Below are 25,148 nucleotides of genomic sequence, written 5' to 3'. Positions count from 1 at the left end.
ACAAGGGTTAGTTAGTACGGCACTAGCCGGCCAGTGCAGTCTATGTTCTCGATAGTCTACGGCAGTCTGGGGAGCCCCTAGTACAAAATTTGTATGAGGAAAGGCTGACTTGGAAATTCCGAGTTAACAAGTATCATGTGACTCCAGTTCAATAGCAATGGCAATACTACGAGCTTGTCATGGAGGGGTCACAACATGAGCATCCTTTGTCAGCCAGCAATTCCAAACAACAATTCGCACAACCTACTAACGCGCCCCCCTTCATCCCGAGCATTGTTTACACGCAGCCATCGGTATCGCACGTCGCCATTGATGCGCCGCGCTCGACTATTCATCGCCTGTCACGGAAACCTTGAGCACGCAAGCGACATTTGAGCATAAAGTATTTTTAGACGTATTGTGTCTGTTCAGACGCGTCCCTATTTATCCGGCCTAATCAGCCCGCCGGACTGTCTGCCCGGCTCATCCAACAGACGAACAGTCCGCCGGGGACGCTCGACAGTGACCAAGTAAGGGCCGTCTGCAAAATGGGAGGAGACGAAGGGGCAGGGGGGCACCGAGCTGGCACGGCCCGGGACCCCGCATTCTTTGGCCCGCTCTCTAAAGGATTCTGTCGCCCGTCATACGCCCACACTGTGTTAGTGCACGGAGTTCACGCTCTGCACTTTTGTGCTCGAGGTTTTTTAACAACAAGGCAGATTAAGGTTAAGGTGCACGAGGGGCATGCAAGCGCTGTACAAATGCCTCCATTAACTTTGTTGTTTAAAAACTCCTGTTATGCTGCTGGTCAAATTTACACATTCACTTTTTTTGGGAATAGTTAAAAGTAGCTGTTCGGTATGAAACTGACTGGATCTATCAGTACATCCATTTTCTGTCGCTGGAGCCCCCCTTTTAGGACTATTTTTTATACTTGTATGACAGTTTTATATGTTCTATTTCCAGTATTTCCTTTGGGCAAAATTGTGTCAAGTTGGAAGCAAGTCAATTGGAACAAAAGGTACATTCAATGAGTTGCACTGTGCAATTAAAGTATGCAGCCAAGCAAACTTGAGAAAGCGATTTGTGGCAGAAGAAGGTGACAAGAATCAATGAAGGGATCTGAACTCACTCCGAACTTCTTTATAACTGTTAAGTATGGCACCACGTGTGACTAAGTCGCATTGGGAGGACATGCAAACTCCACCGTTTGAAGCCAGAACCTGAGAACTGTAACGCGGAACTGCCAAGCAACTGCGCTGCCCTGTACTCAACATATACAATGAGAATGGTTCATTTCACATACCGGTATTTGTACAAAAATGTTGTAGAAAATACAAGGGAGTCATGGACTAAGTAATGGTACAGTATATAAAGAAATCATGTTTATCAGGATTTTCCCGTTCTGACAAGTCCGGGATCAAATTGACTCAAGAACATGGTCCGGACGAGGTTACGTGGTCACACTCCGTTAACACCGTACACACTGTTTTTCATTTAATTGTTTTATATTGATAGCATAGAAGTGACGTTCATAAAAATATTTACGATAATTAGGGTTTTGGTCAGGGTTTACCTCTGCGTGAGGATAGGTTCGCGATAGACATGGTGCCACTTTCGTACGAGTTTGGTTCTCGTAAATTGGATATCGAGGACTCCGTATATAGCCGTCCAGAGCAATGACAACACAGCAAGAACGTTGAGGAATTTTTTTTTTTCCCCCACAGCATTTGATTCAGGAGCGAATATAGCATTCAGTCATTAGGACTACACAAATCACTCCAAGACTTTGTTAGAATATGAGTGCACAAGTCAAGGAAAAACACTTTAAATGTTGCTGAGGATCCGGATGAAGGTACAACTAGGGGAATGTATTTCACTGAAGTCATTTCGCCGTCAAACGGTGACATTCTATTTCTACAGTGGATATAAAAAGTCTGCGCACCCCTGTTCAAATCTGGTTTTTGTTTTCGTGCGATAAAAAATGAGACCAAGATGAGCCGTTTGAAGTACATCCTGTATCACTAATTAGGAAAAAAAAGAGAGAGGCGGGAGTAAATATAAACAATCTGAGAATGCAGTTGCACAAGTCTGCACACCCTCTTATGACCGGGATGTACCTGTGTTCACAACCAATCAAATTCCAACTCAATTCCAACTCAAATTCCAAATTCCAACCAAGATGGCGCCTACCAGTGTGGTCGCCTCGGTAACGCGCTCTCTAGTATTGTCTTTGTTTTTGTGTTTTTCGTCCGTCTTTGGAGACCTTACACGACTCACTTACACAAGGGGAGACCTGCTAACCATCAAGGAGGCTACTCCGGACTTTCTGTCACCAACTTTCGAATATCCGCTCAGTTTTTTCCCCGAGTTACTCACCGGAGCGGCGTCCGCGGTTTTCGGCGCATGGAGAAGGAAGCGGCGCCACAGAGGGAAACGAGCCGGCATTCAGGTGAAACTCCGCAAGAGAGGACACAGATTGGCGTTCCCGTCGATCCACCTCGCGAATGTACGCTCCCTACCCAACAAAATGGACGAGCTTCATCTTCTGTTAAAGACCAGTAAAGACTTCGGACGTTCCGCGGCCATGTGCTCCACGGAGACCTGGCTTTGCGACGCCGTACCCGATGGCGCCGTCATGCTTCCCGGCTTCAACATTCATCGAGCGGACCGCGACATGAAATCATCGGGGAAAACGAAGGGCGGCGGGATATGCCTCCATATCAACGAAAAATGGTGTACGGACGTCACGGTGCTCAGCACACACTGCAGCCCGCATTTGGAGTCGCTATTCTTAAACTGTAAACCATTCTACTCGCCACGTGAGTTTGCATCGTTCATACTGGCTGGAGTCTATATTACGCCTCAAGCTAACACGAACGCCGCATTGCTAACGCTCGCCGAACAAGTCAACGAAATTGAAAAAAAACACCCGGACTCACCCCTCATTATTCTCGGGGACTTTAACAAAGCTAAACTCAACCACGAACTCCCTAAATACAAGCAGCACATCGACTGTCCTACCAGGGAAAATAATACTTTAGACCACTGCTACACGACGGTAAAAAACGCATACCGTGCTATACCTCGTGCAGCCCTGGGCTCATCTGATCACTGCTTCATTCACTTAATGCCGACGTACAGGCAAGAACTTAAATGTGCGAAGCCTACAGTGAAAACAGTCAAAAAGTGGACCAATGAAGCCAAGATGGAACTTCAAAGCTGTTTAGACTGCACAGACTGGAGTGTCTTTGAAAATTCAGCTGGCAGCCTGGATAAATATACGGACACTGTCACATCCTATATCGGTTTCTGTGAAGAGGTTTGTGTACCAACAAAATCATTTCGCACATTCAACAACAACAAGCCGTGGTTCACTGCTAAATTTAAGCAGCTCCGCTAAGCTAAGGAGGACGCATATCAGAGCGGGGACAGGGCCCTGTATAATCGAGCTAGAAACCAGCTTACTAAAGAAATTAACATTGCAAAGAGGATCTATGCAGCAAAGTTGGAAAAACAGTTTAGCGCAAACGACTCTAAATCAGTCTGGCATGCATTCCAATCGCTGACTAATTACAAGCGACGATCCCCCCAAGCTGAGAACAATAGCACACTAGCCAATGACTTGAATACCTTCTACTGCAGATTTGAAAAGGACAGTTTCACTCCACACACCCACCCGGCCGCACCCGCGACCACAACCACACCTCTGACCTCTGCATTAACCATCCATGAACAGGATGTGAGACGCATCTTCAAACAACAGAAGATTAACAAAGCAACAGGACCGGACCATGTGTCCCCATCCTGCCTCAAAGTCTGCGCGGACCAGCTCGCTCCAGTCTTCACTCAGATCTTCAACAGATCTTTGGAAATGTGCGAAATTCCATCCTGTTTCAAATGCTCCACCATCATTCCAGTCCCCAAGAAACCTGCAATCTCTGGTCTGATTGACTACAGGCCTGTCACTTTGACATCTGTGGTCACGAAGTCCTTTGAACGTCTCGTGCTGGACCACCTCAAGAGTGTCACAGGTCCCCTGCTGGACCCCCTGCAGTTTGCCTACCAAGCGAACAGGTCTGCGGATGATGCAGTCAACATGGGACTGCACTTCATCCTAGAACACCTCGACAGTGCAGGGACCTACGCGAGGATCCTGTTCGTGGACTTCAGCTTAGTGTTCAACACCATCATCCCTGAACTCCTTTCAACCGAGCTTCTCCAGCTCAGCGTCTCACCTGCCATCTGCCAGTGGATTTCCAGCTTTCTGACTTGCAGGACACAGCAGGTCAGGCTGGGGGAGGCCACCTCATCCACATGCAGCATCAGCACTGGGGCGCCCCAAGGTTGTGTCCTCTCTCCGCTGCTCTTCTCTCTCTACACGAACGACTGCACCTCAGCGAACCCGACTGTCAAACTCCTGAAGTTTGCAGATGACACCGCTGTCATCGGCCTCATCGAGGACGGTGACGAGTCTGCATATCGACAGGAAGCGGAGCGGCTGGAGCTGTGGTGCGGCCGACACAACCTGGAGCTGAACACGCTCAAGACTGTAGAGATGATCGTGGACTTCAGGAGGCATCCTTCGCCACAGCTGCCCCTCACGTTGTCCAGCTGCCTTGTGTCAACCGTCGAGACCTTCAAGTTCCTGGGAATTACAATCTCTCAGGACCTGAAGTGGGCGACCGACATCGACTCCGTCCTCAAAAAGGCCCAGCAGATGTACTTCCTGCGGCTTCTGAGACAGCACGGCCTGCCACCGGAGCTGCTGAGACAGTTCTACACAGCGGTCATCGAATCAGTCCTGTGTTCTTCCATCACAGTCTGGTTTGGTGCTGCTACAAAAAAGGACAAACTCCGACTGCAACCGACAATCAAAACTGCTGAAAGGATTGTCGGTACCCCCCTACCCACCATTGAGGACTTGCACGCTGCCAGAACACAAAGGCGTGCAAAATCCTCTCGGACCCTCCGCACCCCGGTCACCAGCTCTTCCAGCTCCTTCCCTCAGGTAGGCGCTACCGATCAATGCAAACTAGAACTAGTAGACATTCCAACAGCTTCTTCCCTCTTGCGATCAACTTCTTAAACACCTAACCTATAATTCCGTTACAATAAGCTGGCAATTTTTTGACTTGAGTTCGTTGTCACATTTCTGTGGGGCCAATTATGTATTACTCGTGCACTCACTGTAGTTGTCTCGCCATGCTGCACTATTTGCATATACTGGCCACTCATGCCAGAGTAGCATCTGCTCCATTTGCACACTGATTGAGGAGTATCTGTAACATTTGCACGACCGACATTGTCCCAGATGATCGCACTACTCGTCACTTTAAACCGCATACACTCCTTGAAGTCTCGGCGCCCTTTGCACAATGGTCATTGCACCGGACTATTGCAATATTAGTCATTCGAACTGCTCTAAGTGCTAGAGGACTCTGCATCTTTTTGCACAATTGTTTTTTGTCAATGTCTTTATGTCTCCAAATTGTTCTGTAAATTGACTGTCTGTTGTACTAGAGCGGCTCCAACTACCGGAGACAAATTCCTTGTGTGTTTTGGACATACTTGGCAAATAAAGATGATTCTGATTCTGATACATGCCACCATTTAAAGTGCTTCTAATTAACTCCAAATCAATTTCAGATGTTCTCGTAGGCTTTTCTTGACCTTTTTGTAGTCACATCATCTTCCAGCAAAAGCCACGGTCCGCTGAGAGCTTCCACAGCATCAGACGTAGTCAGTACCAATCAAGAGAAAGGTGCAAAAGATTTTCCAAGGATTTAAATACTGTAAACTATTGAACACAGTGAACACATCAAGTGGAGAAACTATGGAACAACAGTAACATTACCAAAAACTTTGCTCCAAATTTTGAATTCTTTTTTTTTATATCACAAAAACCTGGCATTTGAACAGGCGTGTGTAGACTTGTTGTATCCACAGTATGTGGTCATGGTAGTTTTGCTTAAACAACAGACTTAATAAGACTTTTGCAAAGGTGTCTACTTTTTTCCTTCTCTCTCTTTTTTAATTTATTTTTTATTTTTGCTGAGAGTACCATTTAGAAGAACCCCGTGAATCAAAGTTATGAGCTCAGCTTTTGTAGGACCCTCACCTGCGTGTGAATATTATAAAATACAGTCGAATACGAATGAATGTTCCCGGTGTGATTTGCATTAACGGCAGGTGAGGTCATGCGGGTTTCGCCGCAGCCGACGCTCGAAATGCAAATACCGGTCACAAAGCGCTGGTGAAAGATTAACGCTTAGCTAGACGGGGTGCCCTTTTCAAGTGGACTTGACTGCTTATCTTAATTAGAGAGAAATCCGGAGGAGCCAAGAGTTCCTTTGGAAACCAGAATCACATACTCCCCACTCACCTAAGTCACCTCCCCGAAGGCCACTGCAACCTAAACCGAAAGTTAATGTTTGCTCATGTCCTGAGTAAACTTTCAACATAAACGATTTGCTTCAAAAAGCTAAAAAAGTGCCAATTGTGGATTAGTTGCAAATTAAAATTGTCAGTGATTAAGCCACTATATGCATAATGTAGTATAGTAGCTGTTTTTCATATATATATATATATATATATATATATATATATATTGTAGGATTGCTAACAAAATGTTTTTCAAATGTTTTTACAATAGCCACTTTCACACTGTCCCTTTACGCTGACGTTTAGCAAACTTTACTGTACTGTTAAGTGTGTACTGTAGTCGCGACTAGACTGCGAAGTTTTAAGCCCGAGACTCACTGACCGCAGCTCTTTGTGTTGAACGCAATTGTCGCAGCTCATATTTTGCCAAGCTGCAGCGAATGTGTGGATACTTCAGATAATATCCTGAGTTCTGTCTAAAAGGCACAGGAAAACAAATACTGGCACACCGTTACATCGCTGATGCTAAAATTTGCTGGGACTGTATGAAAGCTCGCTATTTTTTTTTTCTTTCCTGTTATATAAAAGCTTAAGTATGAGCCTGCACTTGATGAATCCTCATTTGCCTGTGGGACAAAATGGGTGCGCCAAGCCAGTTAAGAGATGTTGAAGGGGATGTGTGGCTTTTCATGGACACTTTGATCACACTTGGAGATTTATAAATGCCAGAGACACAACTAATAACAGACAAATTTGTAGGAGTGTAACGGTACTACAAAAACATTTGACAGGAAAATCTAAAATCTTTTCACTATTTATTCATTATATTCTACAACCCCAATTCCAATGAAGTTGGGACATTGTGTTAAACATGAATAAAAACAAAATAAAATGATTTGCAAATCATATTCAACCTATATTTAATTGACTACACTACAAAGACAAGATATTTAATGTTCAAACTGATAATCCTGATTTTTTTTTTTTTTAGCAAATAATCATTAACTTAGAATTTTATGGCTGCAACACATTCCAAAATAGCTGGGACTGGGTCATGTTTACCACTGTGTTATATCACCTTTTCTTTTAACAACATTCAATAAACGTTTGGGAACTGAGGACACTAATTGTTGAAGCTTTGGAGGTGGAATTCTTTCCCATTCTTGCTTGATGTACAGCTTCAGCTGTTCAACAGTCCGGGGTCTCCGTTGTCGTATTTTCCTCTTCATAATGCGCCACACATTTTCAATGAGAGACAGGTCTGGACTGCAAGCAGGTCAGCCGAGTACCCGCACTCTTTTACTATGAAGCCACATGCAGAATGTGGTTTGGCATTGTTCTGCTGAAATAAGTACGGGCGTCCATGAAAAAGACGTTGCTTGAATGGCAGCATATGTTTCTCCAAAACCATCCACAATTTTCAAAAACAATTTGAAATGTGGACTCGTCGGACCACACTTTTCCACTTTTCATCAGTCCATCTTAGATGAGCTCGGGCCCAGAGAAGCTGGTGGCGTTTCTGGGTGTTGTTGATAAATGGCTTTTGCTTTGCATAGTCGAGTTTTAAGTTGCATTTTTGGATGTAGCGCTGATCTGTATTTACAGACATTGTTTTCTGAAGTGTTCCGTAGCCCATGTGGTGATATCCTTTACACATTGATGTCAGTTTTTGATGCAGTACCGCCTGAGGGCTCGAAGGCCATGGACATTCAATGTTGGTTTTCGGCCTTGCCGCTTACATGCAGTGATTTCTCCAGATTCTCTAAAACATTTGATGATATTATGGACCGTAGGTGATGAAATCCCTAAATTCCTTGACATTTTACGTTGAGGAACATTGTCCTTAAACTGTTCGACTATTTTCCCACGCACTTGTTCACAAAGAGGTGAACCTCGCCCCATCTTTGCTTGTGAATGACTGAGCAATTCAGGGAAGCTCCTTTTCTACCCAATCATGGCACCCACCTATTCCCAAGTAGCCTGTTCACCTGTGGGATGTTCCAAACAAGTGTTTGGTGAGCATTCCTCAACTTTCGCAGTCTTTTTTACCACCTGTACCAGCTATTTTGGAAAGTGTTGCAACCATAAAATTCGAAGTCAATGATTATTTGCTATTTTTAGCAAGTTTGTCATTTTGAACATTAAATATCTTGTCTTTGTAGTGTATTCAATTAAATATAGGTTGTACATGATTTGTATTGTAAAATTGTATTGTAAAGTTAAGTTTGTATTGTAAAGTTAAATTTTTTTTGGGGGGGGACTGGAACGGATTCATGGAATTTCTATTTATTTCAATGGGGAAAGTTGATTTGTGTTACGAGCATGGTCTTGGAACAAATTAAACTGATATAATTCACGCACCTTATTGGCTTAATGAGCTATTTGCAATGTACTTACACTTTGTTAATGTAAGGTCTTATATTTGATCAAAGTGACCTTAAAAAGCGTCGTAAAAAAGTCTTTCTTGACTTCCTTAAGCCTGCACTTATCCCTGTGTGTAAAGTGTGTGAATTCAGACTACTCAATTTTTCCATTACCGCTGCTGACTCCCTTCACGACTCAATGATCAAATCTGCCGTGTTGTAATGGTGGCCTGGGCTGCTAACGTTAATCCAGATGGGCGGGGGGTCCTGTCGTACTCGGGTCGCCTGTTTTTCGGGGTTGACTGTTGCGGAACACACAGGCAGCTTCGCATCCACTGCTGAGTTGAATGCTCTACTTTTCTAATTTCAAACTAGTCATCCTCCACCATGCAGACTGGATGGTTAATAGCAACACAAAAAGCCAAAGGCGGTGTTTATGTCTGTGTAGAAAAGCGAAACTAAGTGAGTCGAGCTTTTAAAAAACAACCAAAGGCATGAATTTAGATTATTTATTTTTTTTAAAGTGGGGAGGATTTGAAGAAAAACAAATACTCCCTCCTTGTGAAATCTGAGGAGGGGAATCAGTGCAAGTGATTGGCCAACGACTGAATTTGCACTCGTTGAACAGGATTATTCATAATAGCTGTCATTTGATGGCTGACCGCAAATGGAAAATAGCTATTAAGACTCAGAATCGAGAAAAGGGGGCTATTTGAAATACAATATGATAATTCTTCGATCCCTCCATGACATTATGATGACAAGTATTTGACATTATGATTTGCTAATCACAATGATGATGTCAGGAACGCCATTATTCTCCCTCTTTGGAGAGAATGATGCGCTTCACAGAAAAGTCAAACTAGTCAACTACTAATCGATAATTCATCATCATCGGCCCACAGACAAGATAGTAGTAAATCAGAATCAGAATCATCTTTATTTGCCAAGTATGTCCAAAACACACAAGGAATTTGTCTCCGGTAGTTGGAGCCGCTCTAGTACAACAGACAGTCAATTTACAGAAGACTTTGGGGACATCAAGACATTGACAAAAAACAATTGTGCAAAAAGATGCAGAGTCCTCTAGCACTTAGAGCAGTTCGAACGACTAATATTTTGTTCGAAGGAAAAAAGATCCGTAGCCTCTGTAGCCTTTTGGCCTAATTCGAGCACGCGAGTCTCGAGTACGAAATGTCCAGTGATCACGCATGCGTTCATTGTGCTAGCGATGATAGCCTTCAAAATAATGTGCAAAATGCTACACGATAGTCGCAGTCGATCCAGGGACAAAATGTGATGCTCGCTTGTGACGTTTGCAATTATAATTTTTTTGAGCCAACCTATTTTATTTATTATTATTTTGACTCATCTGCTCAAACATTAAGCTCTGGAGCTATAAGGTTGTGGATAGTTGATTATTGATGAGGATAAATCTTCAGTCAGAGATGTTATTGAACCTCAACACGCCAAAAAACTCACCAATTTCTGACATAACCCCCCGCCCAATTTGATGATAAAAAAATTTCCCCATCACCAATTTCGTAGATCAATATTGGGTGGGCACCGCTATCATATCAGGACGCACAAAGACGTCTCAAGAACCCTTGCCTGAAACTGAACGGCAGATATCCTCGACGAACCATTTTGCCCAAAATCGTCAAAAAGCAGTAATGTAGACGCTTGTTCACAACATGGTGGCCGTGAATAGTGTGACATGAATTTAAGCAATAGCAAAGCGTGCAGTCAGTTCAGTGTCTCGACTTCCTTCTTTTGTGGCTTTGACCAAACCAGTTAGATCAATAAAAAAAGAAATTGAGTGGTCATAAATATTATATAAGGATGCTCAGGGGGAAGAAAAAAAAAGGATCCATACTTGAAATTGAACAGGAAGTATGCCATTTTGGTTCGAAGCAACCATTTCCTCCTGGAAAATTTGCCAAAATGAGCCCAGTGGAATCCTAGACAAAATGGGCACTGCTAAATTGCGACACTTGTTTGCCTGAGACATCTAATGTGGGTGGAGCACGGTGACAAAGTTTGACAATCATTTTGAGGATTCGTCCTGAAAAAACAGAAAGCGAGGTCCTGTTCACCACAGCTTTCGTCTTTCATTTTGTCTAGATGTCATTGATTGCTGTAGCTTGGTGAGTGCAATTGCCTCAAGGGGAATGTCGAAATGATTTAAAAACAGGTCTGCAGTGCATTGGCCCTTTTTTCCTGTATTATCTTTTGGATAGCCTGAGGAAGCGCACAGGTCAAAGGTTAAGAAATGGGAGTAGGCGCACTCTCCTATAAACACGCTTCACAGCTAATAGAGCACTCGATGTCAGCATGTTGAGGGTCCGCGCTGAGAGAGGAAATGGAAACAGTTGCGAGGCGGCGGATTTACTGACCGGAACATCCAGGTCTTGGTTGGGAGGAGGCTGAAGAACCCCAGTCATGCTGAACACAAACAGTGCGAATCTACTGAACCTTGCAACACTTTTTTTTTTTTTTTTTCCCCCCACCTCTCTAGACATCTGGCAATACGATCGTACCTGGAACGCCTTCATTCCCTCAGCCAGCAGGCAGCGACTGTCTCCATCTTTTCAGCTTGTGTGTGTGTTGACTTTTAGGAAGTAATTATTCAGGCTGCCTGCCGGAGCTCGACTCATAAAAATATAAAAATGTGATTTTTCACTTATTTTCTTTCAAATTGTGCACCGTTGATGTAACACTTCACCTGCTCTGAGAAACCGCAGGATGTCTGGTTGCGCCTTTGAAAGCCGCTTCAAAAGATGAGGATGAATGGAAGCAGTTCAGACGGGAAACCCTCACCTTTTTTTCTTAATTAGAAGCAAAGCGATTGGATCCTACAAACCCCCGTGTAAAGGTTGGCCGCCCCTCATACCTCCCACAGAGACTCAAAGGCTCACAAAATAGTGTTTTTCAAAAGTATTTTATCATGTTGGGCAACACGGCGAGATAGTGCCTCGCGCATCTGCCTCACGCTCGAGAGGTTCTGAGTTTGAGTTTTCGGTTTTGCTTCTGAAGGTTTTCTCTTGCTACTGCAGAAACTTGTGTGTTAGCTTACTTGAAGATTAAATCTTCCTTAGGTGTAAATGTGAGTGTGAACGCTTGTTTGTCTATATGTGCCCTGTGCTTGTAATTGGCTGGCGACCAGTCCATGGTGCAGCCTGCATTCTCTCACCAAAAATCAGCTGGGATAGGTTCTCGTTCTCCCTGCATACCAAATGAGGATACGCGGCATCAAAAATGGATGGATGGTGTATCTGATGCTTTCTTTTGCTTTGTAGGAGGCAACAAACTGAGGAACCAGCAATTTCGTCTCAACTGGGCCTGGATCTCATTGGAGAAGAAGCACTACGTGGTGGACGAGGAGGTCAAGTTCCTGGAGGTGGTGCTAAAACGGCGAGGCTACCTGGGGGAGACCTCCTTTGTTAGTAAGTCAAGAGCCATTACATTAGGTACACCTTCTCAATCCAGCGAAATCCAATGCTACTGTAGAGCCGGATGGAAAATGTTTGCTATTACAAAGATAACTAGAAGAAATGTCATCCCATGGGCATAATACACACCTGAACGCAACCTAACGATTGCTTCTTATCAGAATCAGAATCAGAATCATCATTATTTGCCAAGTATGTCCAAAACACACAAGGAATTTGTCTCCGGTAGTTGGAGCCGCTCTCGTACAACAGACAGTCAATTTACAGAACACATTGGAGACATAAAGACATTGACAAAAAAACAATTGTGCAAAAAGATGCAGAGTCCTCTAGCACTTAGAGCAGTTCGAACGACTTAATATTGCAATAGTCCGGTGCAATGACCATTGTGCAAAGGGCGCCGAGACTTCAAGGAGTGGATGCGGTTTAAAGTGACGAGTAGTGCGATCATCTGGGACAATGTCGGTCGTGCAAATGTTACAGATACTCCTCAATCAGTGTGCAAATGGAGCAGATGCTACTCTGGCATGAGTGGCCAGTATATGCAAATAGTGCAGCATGGCCAGACAACTACAGTGAGTGCACGAGTAATACATAATTGGCCCCACAGAAATGTGACAACGAACTCAAGTCAACAAATCGCCAGCTTGTTGTCATGGAATTATAGGTTAAGTGTTTAAGAAGTTGATCGCAAGAGGGAAGAAGCTGTTGGAATGTCTACTAGAATGGCCAAAAGAACATTACTCCCCCCGGTTGTCTGTAGGCATATGATATGACAATCACATAAAGTAACATTAGAGTTATTGATTTTAGAACTTCTTTATTATTGTGGTTGTCAATATTTTAGTTGGAAATAGAGCCATCTCTCAGTCTGATGCACAGCGCTTGTTCACCATTGTCAACTACAACCACAATTAAAGAAGCCAAAGCAGTGCGCTTTAAAGTCTGTGCCCACGCCGACCCACCGACCATACAAAAAAAAAAAAAAGCCTTTCATGCTTCATAAAAGCAAATGACTGTGGTCACATCATCTTCCCAAACTCTTTTTCAAAGGTCTTAAAGCCATGACTGATGCAATCAATAAAACGACGAGCTGACTAAGAAAGTGTGATAGGTGGAAATTAATCATTATACATGTACCGTCGTGGCTGACGTGCTTACTTCTGCACCGAGGCAGCTATCCATGTTTAACAAAACAAGCTCACTCATATTTGGAGATATGGGTTTTGTGCTCGACAGCAACGATCTACTGTATGTGATTACGGCCAACAAGAGGCAGTCGACGGTCAGCTCCTCAATATGAAAAAATTGCAAAGAATCTTGGAGCCACAATGCACATACGACCCTGCGAGAGTAATTCGCCAGTGCTTTTTATGATCCCCCAAATATTGTTAAACTCCAACACACGCATACACAACCTTTACCCCTCCCCATGGGCCACCGTTTACGCTGTGGATGCACAAAAGCGCACAGTGGACATCCCTGGGAGAGGTCACCTCCAATCGGTGGCTCCGAATGACATGCCAAGCAATTTAGCAGCCCTAACTAAACAGACAATAGCGGAGCCACTTTTTATTAACTCTACGAACAGCGGATGATTACCACTGGCACCACTGGAGATTTTTGTTGTTTTTCTTTTGGTTTCACCATTAGGCGTCTGTAAAGTGAAGGTATCATTAAAATGACTTGATGTTAAAGGTTAGATCCCGTGGCATCATTAAGAGCCTCCCTCAAGACTTCACACTAATGCAATGTCTCTGGAGGCCATATGCAAATTGCTGACCTTTGTTCAACTTGGCGCACGGCTGAATCCACAACTCGGTCGCCGTTTGAAATCAAAAGCAACTGTCTCTGTGCGGATCATTAAAATGTGTCAGGAGCTTGCGGCTGACATTAAGGTGTAAATACGGGGTGTGAAATTGAAAAAGCTTGTTTCTAATTACTCATGAGGAAAATATGGAAAGGAACGTTACAACTGAAAACACTGTGTGATGATCCCTGTGTGATAGCCTCACAAATGAATGCTAAACAACGCTGTGCATGTAAAGAACTCGGGTGGAAAATCACATTGTTTTGATTATTCGGAGCATGGCTTACTGTTTTATTAATGCTTGTGTTAAAAATGAAAGAAATACCACTTTGAACTTGGCACACATTCCATATTCAAAACGCACTGAGGCGGCGGCATGCATTTAAATACACTGGATTAAATAAAACATTGAGGCAATCCTAATCAACCAATTATATCAATCAGAGGTTGAACTAAACACATTAGTTAATTGATGTATCTTATAAATCTATTGACATTTTGGACAATCTTAATATGCACCATAAAGGCATGCTTGTTTGAGTTTAGTCTGGTAGAATAAGCCCATCAAACACATTAGAGATGATCAAGAACATTCGAACAGACACACTCCGACATCTTCCCAGAAGAGGGTGCGCTGTCTTCAGTTTCACTTTCTGCAAGTGGATTGGCCATGTGTCCCAATATGTGTAATAATAGATGTATCATGCATGTCACAAACAATGGGTTTGCACTACATCTTTCCAAAGTAACAATCAGTCAGACTCAAGTTGGCGTCGAGATCATCAGAGAAATGCTTTAGGTTCACTCGTTTTTGATACAAGTTGGACTCTCGTTGTTCTTGTAGGTGGAATAGCTTTGTGTCCCAATACCTTTGTCCATAATATTAGTGTAGAAGGCATCTCACAAACATGATTTTACGCAACATCCACACAAAGTAACAGTCAGACAAGTCAGACCATTCGGAGTGGCATTCCTCGCGCAAATCCTTTAGGTCCACTAGGTTTGAACTCTTCTTTCCTTGTAGTGGAATGACCATGTGTCACAATACTTTGGTCCATATACAATCTATCGTGTATATCACAAACAAGATGAATTACCCTTTCAGAGTAACAATCAGTTAGACACAATTTGAAGTTGAGTTCCTCAGGGAACTGCTTTAGGTCAACTAGTTTTCTATAAAAGTTGAGCGCTCCTCACCCTTGTGAGTCAAGTCAAAATTCGCAATGGTCTGGCAACAGACTTCACAAATGAAGAAAATCCCCATAGACACACTCCAAAGCCTCGAAGGAAGCCTGGAAGCTGTTATAACTGCAAAGGGCCAAAATTTTCTTCTCCAATTTTAACATCCTGCTGGTGGAATACGTCCTAATACTTTTTTTGTCCATATGGCACACGAGCCCTTTGCGGTTTGCACCTCTCGTCCGATCACTGAAGAGTGAACGAGAACAATAAACCTGCCGTCCAGTGATGGAAAGATCACAAAGGTTGAAATGAGATAATTCAAGACAATTTTGTCCTTACAAGCCCCTCAACGGCCGTACAACCTTTTATGTCGTACATTGCTCACGACATTGAGCGGAGCCTTACGTTCCCCCAGAGTGTGATTCGCTGTAAAGAAAATAACCGGTATTTTTCAAACAAAAGGTCAAACATGAGCAGACCCGACAAAATTATCAAACATTTTGAGTTTGAACTCGGTTTTACGGCTTGTACAAACACGCTGCCTTCGACATAATTACTCTATTCATTTCATAAGAATAACTAACGGCATTACGGCTCATTAGCCCGTCTCGCTAAAATGTTTTTTTTCGTTGTGGTTTTTGAAAGGCAGGCCACAATCCAGGCTGCCATTAGAGTGCAGCGAGCATCTGAGTCACCGCTGCCAAGCAGGAAGCGTGCTCAAGTTTTAGGATGAATCCCTTCTCCTTGCCAAGTTAACCCCTCCCGACCCCCGGGGGATGATGCTAAACTAGACCATTTTATCTCAGTTCAGCTGTGCGGGGGCTTCTTTCTCTAAGGCCCGAGCACCAATTCCCCTCTTGACTTCGCTTTCTATATTATTAAGATTATCCTTAGGCACAACCCCAATTCCAATGAAGTTGGGACGTTGTGTTAAACATAAATAAAAACAGAATACAATGATTTGCAGCCATTAAATTCTAAGTTAATGATTATTTGCTAAAAACAATAAAGTTGATCAGTTTGAACATGAAATATCTTGTCTTTGTAGTGTATTCAACTAAATATAGGTTGAACATGATTTGCAAATCATTATATTCTGTTTTTATTTATGTTTAACACAAGGTTGTAAATTAAATGGCCTTTTAGGCACTTAAACATGGTCCAAAACTCACCAAATTTGGTGGACACAAACAGGAGGTCGTCGATTATGCTTTGAAGTAGCAGAATGTGTCCTTGTACTTTAATTAACTTTTCCTAGGGAAACGATGCGATCATTTACCAAATTGAAATTGGCTTAAATATGCAGATGGGTGACATTTTTTTATCAAGAAATATCGTCAAGTTTTGTAAACTTTACTCCAAATGCTCAGATTCCCTGCAATTTTGATATGTAATGGTTGCTGGACATGAAGCCAAGACACTGGCTCACTGCCACCACCCATGAAACAAAATCATCCATTTGACACTAGGGGAGGATAAACTTGTTTCAAAATTCACCAACATTGGTGTGTTTATGTAACCCAAGACCAGAGTTCTCAAAACACAATTTGGTAGGAAGGAAGCAAACGAATACTAATAATCCAATACTTAGGATCCACAGTCCGGAGCAATGGTGAGTGTGTTAAGGCGGTGAAGAAACAGGTCCAAACAGGTTGGAACGTGTGGAGGAAGGTGTCAGGTGTGTTATGTGACAGAAGAGTCTCTGCTAGGATGACGGGCAAAGTTTATAAAACAGTGGTGAGGCCGGCCACGATGTGCGGATTAGAGACAGTGGCACTGAAGAGATGACAGGAAGCAGAGCGGGAGGTGGCGGAAATGAAGATGTTGAGGTTTGCTCTCGGAGTGACCAGGTTGGGTAAGATTAGAAATGAGCTCATGTGAGGGAAAGCCAAGGATTGATGTTTTGGAGACAAATATGGGACACGGTTCACACATATGAACTCCAAATTGGGTAGACATAAAAAAAAAAAAAAAACATCTCAAGAACCCATGCCTGATAACCAACACAAAGTCGGCCAATAAAATTCAAGCTTTACTTGATTCTGCGGCCGAGTTGTTTTCCTGTCTAATTGCCCTGCGGTGGGCCGCCATGTTTACTGGCAAAGTCCTGCTACGTGTTGTGTCGTCAGTTCGAAGAGACAATGAAGTCGCCGCGTGACATTTTACTGGCCTCGGCGCTCCCGCCGCCAGCATCACAGCGACAGTCAAACAGGCTCACATGTTGAAGGTCAAACAGGCTCCAGACTGTGACGATGGATAATTGGCTTCAGCTCGACCGTAACCATCTGAGAAACGCAGCTTGGGACTGAAGATGGGCAGATATCGGACAAACGTTTGACCAGTGGAGGCCGTGGAACTTCGCCTGGTTTTATTGATGAGTTAATTTACATTTTTTTTCAGCTCTAATGAAGCTAGTGGCATTTTTATATGGCAAATACAGTTGGAGAACCAGTCACTTTGCTTTCAGTTCCGACAGCAATGCAGTGAACAACAGACGGTGTTGTTCATTGTTAGCTCTCGTAAGGGTGTAACGGTGCGACAGAATTCACGGTTCAGTGTGTACCTTGGTTTGACGGTTCACAACATTTTTTTGACATTAAAATAAAACATAAAAAACTGGAAATTTCTTACATTTACATGTTTCTCAAAGTAAGAACAAATGTATGTGATATAAGCTTTCAAAAATTGCAAAACGTTGGCATAATAGTATAATTGACATTTTTAACTTATTTTTACAGTATCAATAAAAAGTACTTGTATCTAGATAACGTGCTTGCTCAAAATGTTTTTTCATGTTTTCCGAAAACGTTCAAATATGACTTTGATAGCAACTATGCGATCAGGCTAACGAAAAAAAATACATACTGTATTTCCGTGAGCAACGTTGTAAGCAACACATACGGCACGATCCATTAATAAATCTAATGGGGGTGCAACGGCTTGAGAAAAATCATAGTTCGGTATGTACCTTGGCTTCAAGTTAACATCTCGGTTCACATTGTGTACCGTAGGGGAAAATATCAAACTTCTTTTTCTTTTATGTAAACAGGACAAGATTTAATATTTGAATGAAATCATGCACATTGCAAACAGTCCATTTTGTTGAAAGTTTCTCAAATATAAACAATGTATGCAACCAAATGCAGTATAGATATAATACATATAAAATATAAGTGCAACATGTTGACATACTGCCTAAAGCATTTCGCTAGCCATCATGTCCGCTAGCCAGAGGCTGAGCTGCACTGTGTTTGTTGACAGAGTAGATGCGTGGCTCCTTTCCATGACCCAACATGTTCTGCGTGCCATGCCGACCTTTATTTGTAAACATTAACTCATTACTCTGTATTACATACCACTAAAAATACCCCAAAAAAGACCTTCACAGTTGTATTTGCTAATATAGTCATGTTTCTTGGTGTGCTAACAGCTTTTGTTTGTGTCCTTTGCAAAGGCATCGGCACCAAGGACGGAACGGCGCTCAAGGACAAAGATTTCCGCGGCAAAGCTCAGAAGCAGGTGCAATTCAACCCGGGCCAGACCGCGGCCACCTGGAAAGTCCGCATCCTGTCAGATAGCGAGTACGAGGTGTCCGAGACCTTCCAGATTGTCCTCTCCGAGCCCGTGATGGCAGTCCTTGAATTCCCAGAGGCCGCAGACGTGGAGATTGTGGACCCTGGTGACGGTCAGTTGCTGGATTTTACCCTCTTATATATGTACATAGTGGACCCCCACATATTCGTAGTTCGTCTATTCGTATGTTTTTTTAGTTTAAACCTATTGTTCGTCACTCGTTGGAGAACTCACTGACCTATTTGTTTTTGTCCTCAGGCAAAAGCAATAAAAAGTACTAATTTGGTGGCATCTTTCGGCAAGGAACTATGTTAGAGTGGAGGAGTTTCATTCAGACCAAATGGTTTGTCCCCATCTTGTGGTATCTCTAGGCCGTTCCAGTACAGTTACTGTATATACTTTTTGGGGGTGTCAGTTACGTCTGTATTTTCACTATTTGCGGCCCCCCTCACATAAATAGCGGAGGGTCACTGTACTCACTTTATTTGTGCACCTGTGTGCCCTCGTTTACCGATCAGCATGAAATTTGAAAAAGCCAAATTTGAACAGGACGTCGGCCATTTTGGTTTGAAGCAGCCATGTAGTACGGCTAATTCCAGGCCTCGTACGTTGCCGAACTATTACTTGGGAATTTTCCGCTTTCACTGCATCAAACTGAGAAATGTTTCTAATATTTTGACTATTTTATCTCAAATATTCAGTAGCACATCTCTACAGTCAATAATACCGCTCTTAATCTGATTTCATTTTATTTTTTTTCACGCCAATCCTTAAAATGTGTTTTTTTTTTGCAATATTATGGCTAAAATATCCCCCCAAATGACACTTAATCCTTAAATCCTATCAAACCAAGGAATGTTGTGATATAATCTTGCTCACTCCGTGTGGGAAGAGATCTTAAATTTTTTTTTTTCATGCAAATATTTACTGTAATTCTGACTAATACTGCATTACCTCAACTTAGAAACCAAGGACCGCCTCGAAGCAGAATGTGCCGCTGTACCTAATGAAGTGGCTACTTGCAGTGTAACTTTTTTTTTATTTATTAAATGCAATGCAACTCTTGAAGGGCCATTTTCAACCACTTACCCGTTAAGTGTTTCAGGTCAAACGCATTACGTGAAGGTAGGATGACCTCACTACTTGCAATCGCAGCAGATACGGCGACGTCTGTTGGCTGTAGTCGTTTCAAAACGACTACAGCCAAAGAAATAACAATAGGATTTTATGGAAAGTGTAGGACAGAGACTAAATAGAAAAGTCATCAAAGTTGGCAACAACTCAAGGAGCGGCCTGACTTTGGCCAAGGACTTTAACTTAAACGTCCCCAAAATGTGGGATTAACTGCGAAACTCTTCCATCCATCTTCACCTCATAAAAAGTAACTGAGGAGCGCAAGTGGGGTACACACGTACCGACAATCGGCAAAAGTTTGTCACCACATTGTAGTTACCAGACAAGCTAACAGTTCGCCTAGCTTCGTTTATTTCTTATTATGCTACAACTCTTCCTCTTCTTTGTATTTTCCGGCAGTGGTGGATGCCCTCGCGGCACCATGCTGCCTCTCAGAGGTCACTCTTGGTACTACGACACAAATGGTTACGTGTGTTGTATGCTGTGTTGGTCATTTGCATTACACTACGACCTATAAGAGAAATAAGCACACACAGCGATTGTTTTTCATCGTTTAAAATATGGATTAAAAGTTACAAATTGGAATGTGTGCACCTTACTTAAGTAGACAAGTCATCAAAGTAAGCAACAGCTTAAGGAGCACCCTGACTTTCACTCAAGTTTCTAAAACTACCGGAAGCAGGGTACACACATACGAATTTTTTAACACCCTTACCGATTATTCAAATGTAAGCAAAGCTTCTCAAAATAAAGAAATCCTTGTATGTTTTTAAGACTGCCGGGAAATACAGAGATAGGTGGCCCCCTCTTTTAGAGGTTGGAAATCGGTATGCGTGTACTCCGTTCAAATCCTCGCTAACATCAAACCACCGGGAGGAACACGCAACCTCATGAACCCCGGAATCGATGATGTAAATCCTAATTGGGCCACATTAGGGTCAAGAAAGCAAGCCGCTTTTATGGCGAGGATATGCCGGGCGAAGCGTTCATGAAATAAATATGGGAGAGAGACGTGCAACAACACGTGAACAGTGCTTCTGTAAACAGTTCCGCCGCCGCCATATAATCACCAGTGCTGGGATGGGGGAAAAGTGCAGCGTTAAAATATGGATACGCAAGTCTCAGGGGACTTCACCGGCAGGAAAAGGCTGGATTCGGCTGTCAACAATTTATGCAAATGAGCATGTTTAGTTACTAGTGTGTAACAACATTGGGCCTCTGGTGGACAATCACCGTGCAACTTGTCAACACGAGTTTGTTGTCATCTTTTGATTTTTTTCATGCATTTTGGCAGCTCAAGGAATTGGGAAAAAAAGAAAAAGAAAACCAAACACCATTTCTGTTGTGTTTTGTTTTTACTGCGCCTGGAGGTGTGTTGTGTGCTGTCAAGGTCCGGTTCATGTGCACAACGATGACTGATGCCCACACAAAAGAGAAACAAAGCTGCAATAGTCATGCGTTGTGATTGGCATGCATATTACTTAATGAAGACATATTATGCTTTTTTTTTTTTTTTTTTTTTTTTAAATACAAAACATAAGAGGTCTGTGACAAGCCTTTGCCAAAATACCCCAAGGATAAAAGAAAATTACAACACTTAACATTCCACTGAGTCTCTCCTGAAACTCCACCTGATTTGAGGGGGCGGTCCTGTGTCATAAAAACTGCTTTTGTTACTACGACGACCAGGGGCGGAGTGAGGGGATTGTACGATGCAAGTGGCTTCTCCTTGCGGAAGTGGGGCCAAGAGTGTGGAAAATTGCCTGTATTGTTATGAATGAATATATGAAACTGTTTACAAAAAGTAATAATTCAATCCCCAAAATATCTTGTGTGAGGGAAATATATATTTGAAGTTTGTATTATTTTCATATTGTTAAAAGTTCAAATGTTGTACTGCTGTATAGACATTTGACTGTACAAGCAGTGTGAAATTGAATCAAAAAGTATTCCCCCCCCCCCCCCCCCCCCCCCCGCCCCCCTCCCCTATCATGCCCGGACGGAGCGCATGTCGGAGTAAATGTTCTGTCGACAGAACATCCATTGGCGCTTTGCATTTAAATGATTTTTGGCTCAGCAAATATTTCATTTCACTTCTCGTTCATTTTATCACGCCCAAACGAAATATTATCAAGGGATGCGAGGACCAGTTGAGTTTCCTAACGTTTAATTTTACGCACCCCCCCCGCACCCCCTCCAGAGTCGTCCGTGTTCATCCCGGCGGCGGCGTACAGCATCGAGGAGGACGTCGGCGAGCTGTTGGTGCCGGTCAGGCGCAGCGGCGACGTCGGCCAGGAGCTGATGGTGGTCTGCTTCACCCAGCAAGGTGAAAGAAATTATATATTATAAATTAAATTAAAAGTCTGCACGGCGTTGCAAACTAATTCAGCAAATAAGTGTTAAAATCCCCCAAATCTACTTAATATTTCAGATGTCCAGTGTAGTTCAGACTCATGTCGTAAATATCGACTTGTTTTAAGAGGAAATAGGTATTTAATATAGACTATATTTTTCACATCTTTTGTAAATTTGTGGAAGAGGTTTAAACTTCCAAAAATGATGTATATTGGCACAAAACAACAATTATACTTTGGAGGTGAAAAAATATTAAATGGAACCTCTCAGGTCTAACTGTGGATTCAGCAATCCTGTTTTTTTTTTTTTTTTTTTTTTTTTAACCAAGGGTCCTGTTTAATATTCTAAAATGCCAGAAACGTGAAAACAAATGATTAACTTCACGACTTACCATTTTATTGCAAATACGGCATGTGAAATGAACTCAATAACAATGATGTGTTTTGGCAAAAAGAAGACAAATTGCAACAGCCCCTCCAAAGTCAGACTGTGAATTCAGTAATATATTCGTGGGTCACTTTGACCCGGAGCGTATTTGATTATCCAAAAGTGTCAGAAATGAGAAAAAAAAAAAACAACCTCCTATTTAAGAATCTATTACTAAAAATTTACACTGTATCATTTGTGTCCTACTTTGAACTTTAAAATGGGTCAATTTGACCTGCAACATAACAGGAGGGTTCAATTTGAAAACATCATGTGCCTGGGCAAATAAACAAAAATACAGTATATATTTTGGAGGTCAGTTTAATAATAATAATAATCAAAATGTGCCAGAAACGTGGAGCAAAAAAAGAAAAAGAAAAAAAAAACATTACTTACCATTGCAAATATGTAAAATGAACTTGCTCACGATGATATATCTTAGGCAAAAAGAAGATAGAATACAATGTCTCTTCCTGAACTGCGCCGCTAAATAATTGCCATGTTTTCAATGTCCCCAGTGTCGGCCGCAGGCACCGTGCCCACCACCGTGCTGTCCTACTCGGACTACATCTCGCGGCCGGAGGACCACCGCAGCGTTCTGCGTTTCGACAAGGGCGAGCTGGAGAAGCCGTGCCGCGTGGTGATCATCGACGACTCCCTGTACGAGGCCGAGGAGAGCTTCAACCTCACCCTCAGCGTGCCCGTGGGGGGCCGCCTGGGCGCCCGCTTCCCCAGCACCAGGATCACCATTGTGCCTGACATGGATGACGGTAAGAAAAAAAAAAAGAAAAAAAGCGAGACGTAGGTGGTTGAAAGTGCTGCGTCAGCATTGCCTTCTTCGCCCTTATTAGCATTTGTCTTTGATGTGTAGCATTGTGTCGTTGTTTATATTTTATATTTATATAAACTAATTCAATCCTTTATGCTAAGATTTCAATTTAGACTACAGTGAATTTGTATGTTTTTTTTGGGGGGGGGGGCGCTGACCCTTCATTATTTGCCCAAAAACTTGCCTGTTTGTTGTTTTTGTACTCAGGGCAAAAACCATGTCTCATATCTTGTGGCATCTTGTAGCCAAGGAACTGTGTTGAGGTGAGGGGAGAAGCTTCATTTTGTCAGGCCATAGCTTTGTCTAATTGAAAAAAGCCCTTTGCCGCCAACTTGTGGTATCTACAGGCAATTAGGAATATTTTTTGTGTGGGAGTTAAAGATCACGGTGTGGCAAACACAACTTTTTTTTTTACCCTCTCCCCTTGCAATTTGCAAAAAAAAAAATCCTACCAATGTGCATTTTTATTATTTTCTTTTACAAGTCAGATGTTTTGTGTTTTTTTTTTTTTTTTTTGTCATGGATTTGCTATTCACAGTCGAGTTTTGCCCCTATCCTCCGTAAATCGTGGGGGTCCGGTGTAGAATATTCGCTATTCACGTCAGGATTGGCAAAGGTTTTTCCCATCCAAAGGAAAGAAGCAAAACATTCACACTTTGTACTGTTTTCTGCAAGGGTGCCTCCTGACTGAAACGTGATCGATGTGCCACTATTGATGTTAGTTGATGGTGCGTATGTACTGGAGTATCAAGAAAGTGTGCGTGCATGTGTGTGATTGTGCAACAAAGAAGAACACAGTGAGACGAGGCTGTTTGATGTTGCAAAATGCTAATAGTGGCGATGGTAAAAGGCAGTGAGTGCATCAGCGTCGCCTTTTTAGCTTATATTAGCATTTGTATTTGATGTATGACAACGTGTCGCCGTTTTTCAAGCAATCCGCAGCTCCAACGGCGTATGGCTGCATATAACAAGAGTTCAAGGACATTTTGTGCCATTCAGTTTTTTTTCTTTTTTTCTATTATTTTCAAGAAATTTGGCCTGTGATGAATGAGAAGTTATATTTTCCAGAAAAATATAGTAACTGTCACTTATCGTTAGCATGTAATTGCCCAAGTCATTTTACCTTATTTCTTATTATTTTTTTTAACTATTAAATCAATAAAGCAATACCAATGTGTTTGCGAAAAATTAATTGTTTTCTTGTTTTCCGAAATTGTTCAAATATGACTAGGTAACTACGCTATTAGGCTAATGATATGTTCCTTTAATTAGCCCAAAGTTTCAATGCTACACAAAAAACAAACAAAAACAAAACCCAATACATTAGTTCAGTAACAACAACAAAAAAATCCACCTCTTTTTTCTTTTAAAAGTCCACACTGTGTTTGTTACAAACTAATTCAACAATAAATGGGTAAAATCATCAAAATGTAATTAATATTTATGTGTTTCAGGCGAAGATAGATTTAAAACAGGATTGATTTGAAGTGTTTTTTTGGAAGCTCACATTGTTTTGGTCACACTGTCCAAAAAAAATAACAATACGTGAAAATCAGTTCAAAAATGTTTTTAAGTCACAGTAGCAAAGTCGAGACAGTGAAGCATCATAGCCGCAATTTGTTCCGACACACTTGATTGCAATCGTACCAGTCCTGATTGCA

General features: G+C 42.4%; 1 protein-coding gene across 1 annotated transcript in view; it reads left to right on the top strand.

The window, feature by feature from the left end:
* The window catches only part of frem2b (FRAS1 related extracellular matrix 2b), an 86,341-nt gene that overhangs the window by 27,692 nt on the left and 33,501 nt on the right, over window positions 1-25,148 (top strand). The window contains exons 3-6 of the mRNA XM_061681332.1: window positions 12,026-12,172; window positions 18,625-18,855; window positions 22,078-22,203; window positions 23,177-23,428. Of these exons, the coding sequence (XP_061537316.1) occupies window positions 12,026-12,172; window positions 18,625-18,855; window positions 22,078-22,203; window positions 23,177-23,428 (756 nt within the window). The remainder of the gene's footprint in view (window positions 1-12,025; window positions 12,173-18,624; window positions 18,856-22,077; window positions 22,204-23,176; window positions 23,429-25,148) is intronic.

Source organism: Phycodurus eques, chromosome 7 (assembly GCF_024500275.1).
Source record: "Phycodurus eques isolate BA_2022a chromosome 7, UOR_Pequ_1.1, whole genome shotgun sequence".
NCBI classification, from domain to species: domain Eukaryota; kingdom Metazoa; phylum Chordata; class Actinopteri; order Syngnathiformes; family Syngnathidae; genus Phycodurus; species Phycodurus eques.
This window is presented reverse-complemented; position numbering and strand designations above follow the sequence as displayed.